General features: G+C 40.1%; 1 protein-coding gene across 2 annotated transcripts in view; it reads right to left on the bottom strand.

The window, feature by feature from the left end:
* Ctl2 (Choline transporter-like 2) overlaps window positions 1-13,855 on the bottom strand; it is a 154,491-nt gene extending 140,636 nt beyond the window's left edge. For both annotated transcript variants that reach the window (XM_083110122.1, XM_083110123.1), the window contains exon 1: window positions 13,706-13,855. In XM_083110122.1, coding sequence (XP_082966248.1) covers window positions 13,706-13,790 — 85 coding nt within the window. In that variant the 5' untranslated portion in view covers window positions 13,791-13,855. The remainder of the gene's footprint in view (window positions 1-13,705) is intronic.
* Between the last annotated feature and the right edge of the window lie 3,698 nt (window positions 13,856-17,553).

Here is a 17,553-nt window from a genome sequence, read left to right on the forward strand (position 1 = left end):
TCCAGTTTGGCTTCCGCCCGCAGAACTCCACCACGACGCAACTGGCCAGAGTCGTTGAGCACGTGTCAGCCATGAACAACCGACGGCATTACATCTTGGGAGTCTTCCTAGACGTCAAGAGTGCCTTTGACAAGGTGTGGCAAGAGGGCCTCGTATACAGACTACAGGACTATCGTTTTCCGGACTGCTACGTGAAGCTCATAGACAACTATCTGCTACACCGAAGCTTCATGGTGAAACATAAAGGAGCAATCTCAGAGCCCAGAGTGATCAGAGCAGGAGTACCACAGGGCTCAGTGCTAGGACCCCTCCTATACGCCATATACACTGCAGACATCCCTACAAGACAAGATATTTTCCCAGCAGTGTATGCAGATGATACGGCATACTTCGCCACACATAAAAATCTCGACGAGTGCTACAGACGGATGCGGAGACAACTTCATGACTATCAGGACTGAACCATGCAGTGGAGAATCCTGCCCAACCCTGCAAAAAGTGAAGCGGTCATCTTTGGAGCGCGCTTCAACAAGGAGGAACAGCAGTTACAGCTCTGTGGAGAGAACATCCCTCACAAGAACGAGGCCCGTTACCTGGGGGTCACTCTAGACCGGCGACTCACCTTTGCCAGACACGTGACGGAAGTGCAGCAGAGAGCCATAGCCAGACTCTCTGGACTCTATGCCGTACTTCGGACATACACATTAAGTCTGGAAACGCGACTCCTCATATACAGAGCCTGCATTCGACCAGTACTCCTGTACGCGGTACCAGCCTGGCATCAAGTTGCTGAGACACACTTCCAGAAGCTGCAAAGAGTGCAGAACAGGGCAGCACGCACCATCTGTGGTTACAGGATGATAGATGCCATCCGAGTCATCCAGCTGCACGAGGATCTGGACCTACCAATGCTCAGGCAAGTAGCCAAAAGACTGACTGACATTTTCTGGACTAACCTCCCTCTTCACACAAGTCCTGCTGTACGCAGCATAGGACAAACACCTATCCTAAGGTGGAAACACCGAACCCCACGACCTGATGACCCGAGAAATAGACTACCTGACTGAAAACATGACTGAAAACCTGAAAACCAGACTGAAAACTCTCCTGGACAAAAAACCTCACCAGACTGAAATACTGCCAGACGGACAACACAGCCTGACAACCATTTTACTTCTCCCTACCCTTTAAAACCTTGATATGTAACATTGTACCCTATAATTGCACCTTCAAAATTACATCCTCCATTTGAATACTATACCCAATCCCTATGAAACATTGTACCCTATAGTTTGCACCTCTAAAATTACATCCTCCATTTGACTACTATACCAAATCCCATAAACTGTACCTCACATATCCTGCAAACACCTATACCACTATACTAACATCATAACCCTGTACAACATTGTACCCCCTAAAAGCAAATTTTGTACCCTTCCTCCACACCTCTACCCTCTATCAACAAAACCCACTTACCACACGCCAAGGGGCCTCTTCGATGCCGATCTGCCATGATGTAAGAACGCTAAACAAAGTCCTCTACGGAGGAAAACACTCAAACACAGTCCTCTAAGGAGGAAAGCGCAAAATCCTAAAAACCTTAAACCTGGCTAAACAAAAAACAGCCATCCTGGTGAAGGAAAACTTCACCAAACTCCCCCACACCAGGCCCCAGCCATGAAGAGGGGCCACATAACCTAAAAACAAATCCTTTCCCCCCTTCTGTAGCAGTTGCTGAAGGGTGAACAAAAACAAGCAAACCTTTTCAGTCCAGCACTCACTCTTCCCTCCACATCTGTGAAAGGCATGTCCCAAGGGACGAAACTTACACCTACCCTAACCCAGTAAATGAATGAATGAATGAATGAGAGCATTGAATAAAGGCATTTTATCAGCACCTTTTTTCGCACCATTTTGAAAAAAAAATCAGAACCTTTTTTCACTTTCCCGACCATAATTTTGCACCTTAAAATCCTTTCCCTAGTTATCGCAATACCATACTGTAGATTAAGAATGGACGACGATAGTTATGTACAAAGTAAAGAGCGTGAACACGAGGCACGTGTAGGCCCCTCCATCTCACCTCTTGATTCCCTAGAAAAGGCAAAACAGTCGCAAATGAAAATCTGGCTACATTACGCGGCGTACACTGTACACGCCAGTCGTGGTCAGCCATTAGTACAGTTCGGTATTGAGATAACGAGGTATGAGGTCCTTTAAGGACGAAGCACGTGGCAACAAGGAGTTTTCTGCTCTCATCAAGGCTCGTGTCAGTACATAGCCTCAACTGTGCATCCCACGTTGAAAATTCAAGCATATTAGCAATATATTTCCAAAAACCTTTCCCTCTTTCCATTTTTCACGACTGTACTTATAACAGAGTTGTTCTATGATGCCAGATTTTTGAATCACCATATATGAAATTTAAAAGGAAAAGGTTTGCTTGGAATTTGAAGAAAAACTGCCTCCTCTGGAAAGTACGACTGAAGCACGTGCAGGAAGAAGTGAATTGGGAATAAAAAATAATAATATTGACTACAAGTTTGGGAATTTTGTATTTCGGAAATCATCTTATAAATGCTATAAAAGCTGAAAATGTGTCAATTTTACATTATTTGCTATCGCCCTTTTCCAGTCTTACGGCGGGCGCTCTACATGCTGGCAAGGGAAGTGGGGAGCGGGGAAGCGACCAATCCAGCGCGATAAGAAACGCAGCAGCCTGTATAACGAGGTGCACATAGTAGTTCCTCCCCGCGACGCCGTAACACTCGGCGCCATTGCTGTTGTCTGGCTGGTCTGCTGCGTATTCCCTGCTCTCCACTTCCCTTGCCAGCATGTAGAGCGCCCGCCGTAAGAGGAGAAAATACCTATAGCATGTTTTAGTATTTACTGTGAATGATTTGTGTCCTACAAAGTCCTACATTTTGGGGCAGCATGTCCTACTTTTCTCTGTACACACTGTCCTCACCTTCAGTCAATGTTAAGTGTTTGTATTATCATGAAGGAAAAACCGTACATAGAAAAAGTATTTGACGTTGTTGAATGTTTTGGCAAAAGCAAGAGAGGGAAGCGTAAGACAGGGACACTGTAGGACATCAGCGAAGGGGAACATTTTCATCTGCGCTGATTGTGAGAAGGCTAAACAAATGACTGTCAACTTTAGTTCGCGCGTTGGCCGTTTGAAACCCTGACAAGGGAGCGGTGTCGCTAGTGTCGCAAGGCTAAGTTACGGGGAAGTCTGTAGTTCGGATATTTTCCGAGGTTTTAGAAAGCTTGGCGCTACTATAGTGGAACCACAAGCAAAGAAACCTGCGCACACCCGCGACTCCTGTGCACCATACTCCGGCGTGGAGGGGAGGAGAAGAGTGAACCATGCTTCCTTATGGCCCGAGCGGAACGGAGGAAGGGAAAGCTGCGCGGGGACTTTTCGTCCAAGGTTTTTTTTTCCTTGTGGTCGCTCTATATACAACTCTACCATTTATTGAAGGTCGAAGAAAATTAATTCTAATTTCAATTGGACGTAATTAGTTTTAGTAACAAATGTAACCATATTAGAAATGAAACTGCTGAAATGGTGGCGCGCCATAACAAGCAGTTTAAGATATTGAATATGGATGACAAATATGATTGATTTTAACAGCGAAACTGTGCATGAACTTATCCACTGCATCTCACGCAAGGACCGACTTAATTCAAGAACAATACAAATCTAATCTTAGCTCGGAATATTTGCATTACGCAAAACTGGACCAACCGTTTTCAAGGCTGAAAATTACGGCAGAATTGCAGCTGAAATAATTCGGTCACCTTGACCAATCAATAGCGAGATCACCTTTGCATGTTAAATCCCATTAACAGTGTAACTTTCACAAAACTTCTCTGTAACTCATTCTAGGTCTGCGGTCAGCATAGTCGCCATTGGGAATTTTGCCAAGAAGAAAATCTATATTGGATTTCCACAGTCAGTATTACACCTGACTCTGCGAGAATTTTGCTTGCTCTGCAAGGAGGGAGACAGAAGCGTGGCGAATTTGTAAAATTTGGGCAATTTTCACATTAAGCAGCAGCAAGCTTTATCGCAAGAGTTTTTAACAGCTGATTATTGGTTTTACAAAATCAAAATCACTTCCACATCCATGGACGTCCGCAGGATTTTTTCCAGGGAGGGGCAAGGAAGGTATTATCTTTTCCAGGGGGGGCAAACAAGTCACATTTTCCCACAAAAGTGTGTTGTTTCCTAAAAAACATTTAAATTTGATTATAGGTGTTCATGCAATAATTAACACATATTATTGTGGCTAAAATGAATATATATATATATGCGTGAAATACATAATTTTTGGTTAACTTTCATTTTCCGGGGGGGGGGGCACGGCCCCCCTTGCCCCCTTCCAGACGCTCATGTCCACATCCGGTAAACTGCATTTCTGCAGGCCAACGAGGCTCTGGTGTCTGAGCCTACAGCCAGTATAATCTTGGCTCTGTTTTGTCCTTATGTATGCTGAGTGCCCCTTTACAGACACCTTTAACCTGGGTAAAGAGAGTTTAGCTATGGTAAGGGACTTGAGCCCGCATAATTTACAATTTCATTTCAATCAATCAATCGTATTTTTGCGTCGTGTTTTGCCTCTTTACGCTAATCGCAACTGTAAGGGTGGATGATTTGATGAAAACCATGTTGTGACACACACACACACACACACACAAGAAACCCAGTCACCAAAACGGGTCTCGAAACCAGAACTTCCGGTGGCCACACAGTGCGTGGGAACCAACTATTTTTGTCCCGCTCTCGCTTTCCTTTTCCCATATGTGACACCAGTGCAATTGTGCCCAGCCGCCGATTTTCATGACCGTGCGTTTAGTGGCGTTGTTCTAGTGCAAGGTACCACAAGACAATAATATCCTAATAAGTAGGGCTCGGAAGTTGAAGACCTATAAATTTCCAAAAAAAAAAAAAAAGACCTATAAAAAGACCTAAAAATATCAAAAAAGGACCTAAAAACGGAAAAAAGGACGCATAAATGTGATCCAAATTTATTAATAACTTCATTTTAATTACATATTTAATGAATAAAAAAATAAAAAATTCTGGTGGTATGGAACACAGTGCGAAAAAACTGAAAGGTTCAAAACAAGATAAAGTTGCCACTTATTATAGCGCGACGTTCCAGACAAGTTACGGTTAAAGGACATTGTACCGTACCTGCTTCAGACGTCCAAAAATGTTTTTCTCTAGCTTCAGGGATGGTTCAAATATATCTCTTTCTTTCTTTTTATTTCTTTACTACAGAAAGGATGTTTAAGAGGTGATGAACTGATGATGATTCAAATTGAGAATGGGCAGTAAAAACGTAGTCGAAAGAAGGTGAAGTTGCATAAAAAAAAAGCCGTCAAGACCTTAAAAAAAGACTAAAAAAGGACCAATAAGCCAAGAAAAAGACAAAAAAGGACAAACAAAACCCACCTTTTTCTGGCCTACAATGACACAAAATGAACATATATTATGTTGGACCTCGTCTTCGGACACTAGGGAAAAAAAAGGATTTTTCCTCAGCTTCCGAGACCTACTAATAAGATACAAACAGCAAGGGTAAAAGTTAAACAGCCCGCACGTTTCGACTGTCACTTTGTTCTAAGGACGCTGAACGACCTTCGGACAACGGCAATGATTTTATCGTGCCTGTTACAAACGCTCGAACTAAGGATTAACCGATCAATGACTCGAAGTGAAAATACAGCGTGATTAGAAAAGTCTTGTCGCTTCGTTCGCTAAATACGGCCTCAGCGATTCGCCTTGAAAGTTAGAAAATAGGAGCCTTGAGAAGAAACGCAGTAACGGGTGCTAGAAAACAGCCACTTAGCCAGCCGATTAGCAAAATGTTAATAACAAGAGAAGGGCCTCGTTTGCATAAGTCAGTGCGCTCACACCTTTGTTGCAGTCTCATGCAAACTGCCTATGTTTGGGAAGCAACTTCAATGAAGTATGAAGTAGTGTCGAGCTAGTAAAAGGAGACAATGAAAATACCATGTTGATGGATTGACTGATTTGCTTTATTTTACATCGCTTTTGTGCCACTTTTGGCTAATTGCGAAGATGGAGGCCGGCTGGAAATACTGTATTTTCTCGAATTCAAGGCGCCATGGAATTAAAGGAGCAACGTAAATATTGATTCAGCTTTTCATAAAAAGAAAAAAATCCAATTTAAGGCGCACAGACGTACCGGTAATACCTGTACTTTATCAGAACAATACCGTATAGTATTACGTTTACATTGTTGTTACGTTATTGTTACATTTATCGTTAACAATAGGTACTAAGAGAAGAAAATGTAGTTAAGATTTACTTTTAACAGTACCGGTATTTCGGTAAAACCTCGAGGGAAAACTTGATTATTGAAATTTTCAAACACTATTTATAATACACCAATGCCGTCGTATATTTACACACATATGCTCGAATTGAAGCGTCCATGGAATGCAAGGCGAACCTAAGTTTTCAACATCCAAAACCAGAACAAAAAATGCACCCTAGATTCGAAGAAATACGGTAATGTATCTGTGTATTGTACACGATGCTTCTGAGGTAGTTTGAGACGGAGAAGACAAGAAATTATCCAGACAAGAAAGTAGCGGGAAAATTTTTCCTCGAATTTTCTAACTTTCGATAAAAAAGGAAACACATTTGGCAAATTGTTACGAAAAATATAGCACTGTAATAATGACTTGCAGTTTAACTGTCACATAGGATCATTAAGTATGTGGGGCATCCCGATGGCATAGTGGTAACAGGCCCGTAGCCAGGCAGGGGCCAGGGGCTCTCAGCCCCCCTGGCACTGCCGTCAGTGCCCTTGATATTAGGTAAATCTATTTTGTGTAATTTGTTTGCAGTGAAGAGTTAAAATGTAGACAGCAGATATTATTTTGCTCACAAGTTTGGTGAAGGTTAAATTCACAGAACGTGAACAACAGCTAATACATTTGTTCATCTTATTTATAAGGATAAGTCTAAATAGCAACAAGTATTTAGAAGATTCTCTTCTCAAGACTCTAGAAAGTTCTTTCACAGGGAACCTTCTTTATCTGTACCTTCGCTGTCCCTGTTCCAATATGTGGCTTTAAAGTCCTCATGCAAATTCCCTCCACATCAGCGTCAAAGGTCAACAGCTCCCAAGTTTTCGGAACGAAGGGGAGTTTCATTGCTTCGGCCGGGGGTGGAATGTACTGTAGGCACTATGATTGAATATTGTACATTTTTTTCTTATGTGATATAAATATCTGTTTCATCAAAAGTAGTATAGTGTGTGCAGTAAGGGATTATTTCAGTAGCAGTCAACATTTCAAAAATCGATGTTTTAAAAGATATAGAAAAATGTAGTATTTGTAAGAGATTTCTAATTTTTTTATAACTCCCCTCCTCCCCCCACACATAATTTCTTTGTAATCTTGAATTTTATTTTATTTTAATCTGTACTTTTTGAGATTAGGTGGTCGAACAGCAACAGCTGAAACTCGCCCATCAATAAAGTCAATTCAATTTACCTTCATTTAATAATCTTAAACTTTTGAAAATTGGACTTGGTTTACAAAGCCCCCCTGATAACTTGTGAGCCCCCCCGGAGATCAGTTCTAGCTATGAGCCTGAGCGGTAACGTCGTCGCCTTGTAATCACAGGGTCCTGGGCTCGATACACCAGTCCGGAGAGACATAGTGATTCGGGTTCCACTTTAAACTGTAGGCCCAGACCCTATTAGTCTTCCTGACCCAAAATAATCAGTTCGAATTCAATTTTCCAACGCTTCTATGTACACAACGTTCACTTATACTCAAACACATTAAGTATGGCTAATGTCTTCATAAAATATTACTGCTCCTGAACTAAGTATTAACATTACATTACTTTCCATTGCAACTGTTGGTCCTTCAAAATCAGTAGTGGCGCCACGTTTGTGGTGATGATACGACTATCCAGTCTGCTACTCTGTTTTCAGATAAATATGCCAAAACGATCTATACTATTGAATCTCTAATGTAAGCCTTTGTGAAAGTAATTTCAAAACATCTAGTTATGGTAGTTGAAGTTTCTGAGCTTAAAAATGATTACTGGGGATGCTTAGTTTCGAGAACTTCACACCACGTCACTGCCATGCATATAAAATCATTGCTTATCACTTTCTAGCACGGAGCAACTCCTCGCGATCATGCTCCTTGGATGAAAACAGTCATATGTTAATGTTAGCAAATCATTCAAACCATATGCGTGCAAAAACTAATGTATTTGGGTGTACCTTAAGAGGAGTTTCATTTGCCTACCTGGACAATGTTAGCTTAATAACTTCATGTTCCTTTCCTTACAAACTATTAGGTATATAAAGATGAAATATTTTAACGTCTTTGAGTATATTAATTTCATTTTTTGATGGTAGTTTTTTTTTTAGTACACGCGGGGGGAGATACCCCTGGTACTTCCCTCATGCGCACGCCTATGATTTAACCGCAGAACGTTAACAAATTATTTAACCTTTGTGCTTGAAGGTTCTATATTATCATTCATTCCAATAATACGGCCAAACTGCAGACACTGTTGCAAACTTTGTAGGTACTTTTAGAGCCACTTACAATCTATATCGGTCATATCTGGAGCAAGGCCGCGCATAACGGTACAGAAGGGGAGAAAGCGAGTGGGCAAAGCACAGTTGTACATGCTCCTGTAAACGGCAGGTAGCTGTAGTCACTATTTTTCCTCCACGCAATCCCGTTCCCTCACTTTTTCATTGGTTGAGACCTCTCAAGTCAATACTTGTGTAGAGACTTGCTTTCGTTCGCTCGCTCCATAGATATACGGGACAGAGTATAGACGCTGAACTCTCATTGGGTGCTGCGCGAAGCGGAGTGCCAAACGCCTGGGAGAAACATAGTGGGACCACACGCAAGAGAACCTGCGCAGAACCGTGTTTCCTGAGCATCGTAATCGCTCGTGAAAGGGAGGAGTAGAGTGGAGCAGGCGTCCCTATAGGCTGAGTTGAACAGATGGAGGGGAAGATGCGCGAAGTCTTCTGCCCGAAGCTTCATTTATTTGTGGTCCCTCTATAATCAAGTGCAAATTCACCCACTGGGGCCGGAGCGGAACGAGGCAACATAGTGCTTTGCGCAGTCATTGAAAAATAAACATTTTCCAAATTATTAATATGTTATGCATTAGAATTTATCTTTTTATCATAAATAATAAAAAAACACTATTACCATGTCAAACGATATCTGCGCATTATAATATACAGGGTAAGTCAAAATGATGGACCCGATTACAGAAATTTATTCTGTGAAATCTAATAAACATATGTTATTGTGAGACATGCGCTTCGAAAGGTTCTTTCAAAGTTTAGTTTCCACGCAGTGTTTCGACTTTCTACCGCTAGGAGTCAGCAGCAAGCAGGAAAATGGCGTTGACTGAAAAACAGAGATCTTTCTGTGGGCTTGATTATCATGTGAACGAGTCTGTGATTAGTGTGCAACGGCATTTCTGTACCAAATATCGGAGAGAACCACATACTGGAAGGCCATTCGTAAGTGGTATGAACATTTCAGAGTTTCGGGCTGCATCTGTAAATGAAAATCGACTGGCCGTCCGTCGACTGGGGAAAAAACAGTGGAACGAGTGCGCACATGTTTCGTGCGGAGTCCACAGAAGTCCACCTACCGGGCAGCGAGAGAACTTCAACTTCCACAGAAAACTGTCTGGCGGGTTCTGCGGAAACGTTTACAAATGAAACCCTACCGCTTGCAACTAGTTTAAGCCTTAAAAGACACTGATTATGTTTTGCGCGCATCCTTCTGTGCTGATTTCCTCGCATTAATGGAAGCGGATGGGTGAGAGGTTAATTTACAGTGATGAAGCAACTTTTCACCTTTCAGGGAAAGTGAAGAGACACAACGTAAGGATATGGGGAACTGCTAACCCCCATGAATTTGTGGAACAAGAACGCGATTCTTCCAAAGTGAATGCCTTTTGTGCCATTTCCCATGAAAAGATTTATGGGCCCTTTTTCTTCCATGAACGTACTGTGACAGGACATGTTTTCCATAATATGCTGCAACTATGGCTCCTTCCACAGCTTGCAGAGGATAGCGCAGATTTTATTCTCCAATTGGATGGTGCCCCTGCGCATTACCATGGCAGCGTTCGGGACCATCTCAATGGGGCATTGGAACAACGTTGGATAGGCCGTGTATCTCAGGAGGATCGATCGACCTCTCCCTCATTGGCCACCTCGTTTCCCCGACTTGACCTCATGTGATTTCTTCATGCGGGGCTTTGTCAAGGATCATGTTTACGTACCACCAATTCCAACAACATTGGATGACCTGCGTGCCCGCATCACAGCAGCCATTGCTGATATTGACCGCAACATGCTACACAAGGTTTGGCAGGAGATAGACTATCGGCTTGATGAATGATGTGTTACGCGAGGTGCTCACATAGAACACTTGTGATTTGTTTGAAAAACACTGACAATTTACCTTTCTTAACACATGTCTCACAATAACATTTCTTTATTATATTTCACAGAATAAATGTCTGAAATCGGGTCCATCATTTTGACTTACCCTGTAGTACTATTCTTAGAGAGTCACTTCCCCTGGGAACACTGGCGTACCCGGGAAGGGAGAGGGGTTGCTCTATTACCCAAAACAATTTTGTCTTTAAAATCTTCAATTGTGTTATAAACATAAAACTCGTTCTCCTCTCGGACTTAAAGGGTAAGTATCGATCTTGTCTTAGAAACATAATTAATAGAAGTACAGGGTGTTCGAAAAGTCACGCAACCGAAACTTAAGCATCCGTAACTTTTGTACAAAAAGCGATAGAGACGTGAACCTTGCACTGGCTATTAACTTTGTCTATGTGGATATTTATGAAGCATTAAACAAGACTCTCTTAACTAAGGTGTAAAAAAGTTTTTGTACGAAGTAAAAAGAAACATGGATAAAAGACAGCTATGCGTCGCTTGCAGTAATTTTCGATGTATATCGATAGTCTCTGCCATCGAATTGAAAAAAAGAACAAAAAATGGCAGGCATTTTATGATTACAGACGATTTATGGGATTATTTATTGCATATTTTCGAAATTACGAAGTGTACTGGCATCACTGGTCATGTCAGAGGGCAGTGCCAGGTGTGCTCGACATTTTGCTATGTTATGTTATTCAATCAATGCCAAGATGAAAGAAAAGAGATTAAATTTATCGTATGGAGCCAGAGCTCTGTTATAGGAAAGAAAAAAATAAAGACATACACCGACTTGGGAAAATTCCGAAACTTAGTGCATATTAAGTCCACATTTTATCATTCTAACAAATGATCATTGTCATTCAAGTGCTAAGTATTATACTATTTGTCAAGGGCATTTTAGAAAGTGCTCAATCCAAATACCCATTTCAAATGTGCCACTATTTTAAACTATCTAGTATCTTTTCTAACTACGCGTCCACCTATTGTTGAATTGATTATTGAACGAGCCATTCGTAATGCTATCCAAACACAAAAGAAGGAAGTTATCACCTAATTAATTCACACATTATTGCTGCTGTTGTTGGTAAATAATCATTATCTTTATTATTCTCTTAAATTTTTCATTGTCTTCCTAGGAAGTGATCGTGTTACCTCATATTTCACGATACACATTGAGAAGCGGTGATTTAGACTTCTTATCAACAGAAACGCCATCTGGTAAAACCACTGGCGTACGCAGGGGGAGAGGGGGGGACCGTTCACTAAATTTCGAGCAAATCAAAATTTTAAAATGAAAGCAGTAAATAATGTAATTCCCCCCTAAAATGACCCCCGAATTACCATTTTGTCTTTAACAATTTCTTTAACGAAGCTTAAAAATGGTATTTACGAAATATGTTGTGTATACCGCTCCTTAGAATGCAGTTATGCACTTTTGCAATTTGTCTCTCCCGAAAAATATCCTGTGTACGCTAGTGGTGGCAAGATAGGTTGAATAATAAGAGTTTCTTTAAAAAGAAATAGTACTTATCAATGAAACGTGGATTCGTTATTGTGTTATCTAAAGGTAAAATTATTTTTTATTGTTACCAAGTTACAGATGAAATCAAAACTTTTTTTTACTTTCGTTTGCATTTGATGTCGGAAGAACCTGGCTCGTGAAAGTATTTTGTTTTGAACTTTTTTGTTGCTTTTTACGGTCCTTATACGATCTTGTTCCAACTCGTATGGACTGGATATCTCGATTCGAAGCGCCGTGGAAGATCGAACTTCGATACTCCCAAGTGATTTAATGCTACTAGTTACATTTCATTCCGCCCCGTTGGGATCTATCAGTCTTTCAACAGCATTGCAGTCAGATGAAGCTACAGAAACTACTGAATCTATTGAAACTATAGGTTCTAAGATATTCGAACAAAATCTAAACAAAAGAAAGAGAATATTCCTATCGTGTTTGTATCGGTTTAACATGTTCAATGGCATGAATAATTAACAAGTCCGCTCAAATATACTTTCTGCACAATTTAATCAACTTGCAGTAGTATTGTCCTATATAAAGGTTTCCGATAGAAAATCCCAAAGAATGTAAAGAAAATAACTTTTAAAAGGGGAAAAAATCTGGTACGTTTGGATATTGATATCAAACTTTACACCTTCAAAGATATTTGTTGGCCTTTAATAATACGTAAATTTCTGTTCTTTCCACAAATTTAGAATCTAAAATTGACTTTGCACTAAATTTAGTATTAATGGTGTGCATATTATTCGTAACTCGGAATATCGACCATAATGTTTTAAGTATGACAAATCCTAATTTTTAAATGCATATTCTCTTAATAATCCCTGTTAAAGTCTGAGTTTTACAGGAGAGCTTACTACAATTAAAACCAATATATGTACTGTGCGAACACACACACACATGCATTCATATCTACACACACGTTGGTAACGACATACAAATACCAATAAACCTATATGTGTTGTGTATGACAATTATTGATATTTATACTGAAGCGATTTTTTTTTAAAAAAAATGTAAAATTATTAAAACTGTACAACTATATAGACCTGTAACTCCCATTGTGGTAAGGTTACAAAAGCAACAGCTTCCCCGGACAACCCTTACTTGAAATAGAATTTGAAATTTAATTTCCGGAGCAATTCGACTGTTCATCATATTCACAAACTAAACATGAAGTCACACTCGCGGCTTTTTTTTTTTTTGTCCTACAGAACTACGTAAAAATATTCGCGAGGTAGATCACACATTGTACCGTACAAGGGCAATTATTTTGTAACACGATACTTTTTCTGAAGATGGATTACGGAACGGTGTGGCATTAAACAACGATTTCATTACCATCGTGTTCACAACAGGTCTAATCTTTGTCTTTCAGAGGCCCGCTTTTTACCTAATGACAACGTTTGACTGAACATAACGACTTAGCTGATGTCCAACATGACATAAAATTCTGTTCCCGGCTTCGTTAAAAGTGTAGGTAGCAGTACAACGAGCATGAGTCCTGCGTTAAGTAGCACTGCACTAAACTGTGTATATTTCCCTAATAAGTGACATGATCAGTTTATCATAAAAACCAGTGTAAATCGTTATTCAAATTCGTCAAGCTAGTTAAAGAGGAAAGAGTAATTCGGCCACTGTTCCCTCTTGAGTTAAAACAATAAGTACTTACCGTATCTGGGATCTACGTAGTCTTCCTTTTTTGATAGTTCTTCATTCGTGTTAACTTCTGATTCATGACCAGAATCCCCCTGCATCGTTAGCGGGAATTCACGTGCACAGCCTTCCCTTGCACCAACCGGCCACTTCCACTACAGCTCGAAAACAGAACAGCGTGTGAAGGCTGGCGAATAGACAAACGAAAATCGTTACGCGCAAATCGTAGGCTTATTCATTGTGATAAAACGACCGTTGGAATTGTTATTTGTGCTGTGCAATGATATTTCATCTACAGAAGAAAGGCTTATTAGATGTTAAAAATAATAAATAATACATGTTTATTTGAATTCTTAAAGAAGAAAAAGATTTGTGACGAATACAATTTGAACCAGCCGGCCTCGCCCTTATCTCATTTGCATGCACATACGCAAATATGAAAAGAAAAATATTTTTTTGGCACTGAACCGTTTGTTACCCTGCAAATAATAACAAAAAAGTGGCAAAAATACATTATAAATAATTTCTTTTTAAAAAAAGAACGTTCACTACGTAAAAACATTAGAAATATCGGCAGCTGGTCCATAATGTTTCCCTGCAAAAATTGCCGTGAGAGGTAGACTATAGTTCTATAATATTATAGTACTATAGAATCATTATATTTTGGCTAGTGTTGACCTGTCTTAATGCCGACTAGGTGGCTGAGCACGTTGAGTGGTTGACTATCTCGTCATCGAAGCTCCCGGGTTCGAGTACCGGCCTCGGCAGGGGTGTTCCTTCTGAACATCCTTTCATCGATCACAATCTAACCATCAAACATGCTAATCATCGCAATTATCCAAAAGTGGAAGAAAAGCGACGTAAAACAACAAGAATGCTAAATATTAATACAAATACTTGCGTCTCCCTGTGCATCGTCACACAATTATTTCCTTTTTTACACCATCAATACATGGTATATAGGCCAGGCACTACAAGGCCTCCACGATTGGGTAGTTATAATGCAGCTGCCTTGTAATCAAGGGGTACCACCTGGTTTCGTTTCACGGTGTGGTACAGTGGTTGCTTTTCTTTGTTATTCTTGGATAATCGCGACGATGAGGATGAGTGATGATTGATTGATTTTGTTTATTTTACTTCAGATTTCTGTCACTTTTGGCTAAGCTCGAAGATGAGGATGAGTGATGATATGATTAAATTGATGAAGGGAGGCTAGTAAAGAACACCCATGACCAGACCGGGACTTTAACCCCTGGTCATAGAGCTGGTGTGGTGGCAGTGGCGGTGATTAGGGGGGCGAGGATGGCATTTGCCCCCGCAAAGACAGTATATTTCCCTTTGTATATAAGATTTAGCATAGTGCAAGGGCAAACGTGGCGAAAAGTGCGGGGGGCAACTGCCCCCCTCGCCGCCACTGAGTAATGATGATGAAGAGGGGTAGTAAGCAAAAAGAAGAAAGTACCAAAAATGAGAAAAATACGAAGAAGAGCTACAAAAAAGATACACGTAAAAAAAGTTGAAAGGGGGGAGGGAGATACAAATGCAAATAAGAATGGAAGAAAAAGTAGGGCATTTTCCCTTATTCAATGAGTCGAATACCTTCTCGCTTTCCCCCTCATTGGTGACATCCATGTGTACACACACACACATAAACTTTCTGCCTAACCAACCAGAAACTGACAGCATAAGCTCAAAAATCTAGCACAAGGCACCGATCTTGTGACATCAATATAAAATAATCGTAATTTCTCCCCTATCACATAAATAGGAACAGTTCAACGACCTACACGTGGGTTGAAATAGAGATCCACCAAAACCCCTAGTAGCTACAGCACAGATAAAAGAGGGGGGAAGACACAAAGAATTCATTGCGGGATTTATGCTGTTTACACTGCAATCGTTTTGGGCAACCTCACACTTCCGGAAACTTCCCAACTCGTGTTTTCTGGCCTCTTTTCCAAGAATCCAGTAACGTACTCTAGTGTTCTCATAAGAGAGCTATCTATCAAATAGCGGCGCTCTCTTACGCTGTGATGTCACAGAATCTGGAATTGGTCCAGCGGATGGAGATGGAGATGGAGAGAGGGAGAGAGAGATCTCGCCACGAGTGGCGCCACCTAGACTCTACAACAGACGGATCAATGATCACAGCGCCGTCGCCTTCGCAATTCAAATGCTCAGTTTGTCATGCATTGAAAGATTGAGAGTCTATGACCTCATCATTTTCTTTTGAATTGGGCGTATTCCTTAACATTGCAAATAGTATAATGCAGGGTTGTTAAGGGTCCATGTATATTAAATTAATTCAATTCCGGTCCAGGAGAGAAAATCATCAAGCGTAAAAGGGTTCTGGACTGTAAAGAAGCTTTTTATTAGGGATGTGCCGAAGCCGATTACTGATGTATGAAAATCGGCCGAAATTGACACATCGGCATCGGTATCGGCATCGGCAAAAATCCGATATTTAGACCGGTACAGATTATACTAGAGTTTTACCTTCTAATAAATTTTATATTCTAGCTTTGTAAGATTTATTGAAAATTAGGTTATGATTCGTCATTATTGTAGAGTTTTTGTAATAAAATTACTGCAAACTCTCATTCAGAGGATCAACGTAACTATAAATCGGAAATAAAACAGTACATTGCTGAACCAGGATCTGCTGTTGTATTGAAAATTCAAAAATGAATATTCAAACCTGAAGCAAGTCCTGAGAAAATACTTGGGCATACCTGCTGCATCAGTATTCAGTGATCGAGTGTTCAGTGTTGCTGAACAGATTTGAGATAAGAAAAGAAGTAGGTTACTTCCTGAAGTGCTTCGTGTTTCTGAAGTTGAATCTGGCAGAACAGGAATTCATTTTGCTTTTCAAAGAACTGCTTGTGTACTAATGTTTAATCTCTTGAGAATCCATGTTCTTCTTAAAGGTTCACATAACATTTTGTAGATGCAAATGTACATTTGCATCTCTTGAGAATATATATGTATATACATATGATATGCAATAGAAATGTACATACCAAATTTATTTTTGTCATGCACAAAATAACACCCCATTTCTGTTTAATAATCTTATGTATCGGAATCGGTTAAATATCGGCATCGGTATCGGTTCCAAAAAATATCGGTGAGTACATCGGCATCGGTAAATTTTCAGCTTCGTCACATCCCTACTTTTTATGTTTAAAATATTTCAATTCTGTCCAGGAACCTTTATTCTGGATCAATTTTAATACGGCCCAGGAACCTTTTTTTCCGGATCAATTTAAATACGGTCCAGGAACCTTTTTTCTATTAAACAAAACTCAACTTGTACCGAATTTAAATTGTGCTAGAATAAGGTTCTGATCCTGTTACAGAACCCAATAGAACCCGTTCCTGAACCTTTAAGAATCCTGGGATAAAGTACATATTCAAAAACTTGAAAAGAAAATAAGGCAAGATTTCCCTAAAATTACAATTCCACTGTGAATGAATGCTGCTTTTATTCATATCAATAAAATCGAATACAGTATTTTTCTCATTTTACGTTGCATTTATGCAACTTTTGGCTAATCGCGATGATATGGGTGATTCAATGAAATTGATGAAGAGACATCACACAAAGAAACCCCCGTCAAAAGAGAGAGAGACCTTAGATACACGTAGGGGAAACTGGCCTAAAATGACATACTTCTTTTAGAATCCCTAAAAATAGGACAAGACTACATTTTAGAAAGCTGATTTTATTGTAACCCATTCTTACATTCTTTAGCTACAATATAAAAATAATTAGAATGATATATGCTCAAAGAACAGCTAGTAATAATCGTTTGAAGTGCAAGACGCAATTTTCCACTGAAAAAGTACGCCTAAGTGATGGTA

This window comes from Lepisma saccharinum, chromosome 23 (assembly GCF_977018435.1).
Source record: "Lepisma saccharinum chromosome 23, izLepSacc3.1, whole genome shotgun sequence".
Lineage (NCBI taxonomy): Eukaryota > Metazoa > Arthropoda > Insecta > Zygentoma > Lepismatidae > Lepisma > Lepisma saccharinum.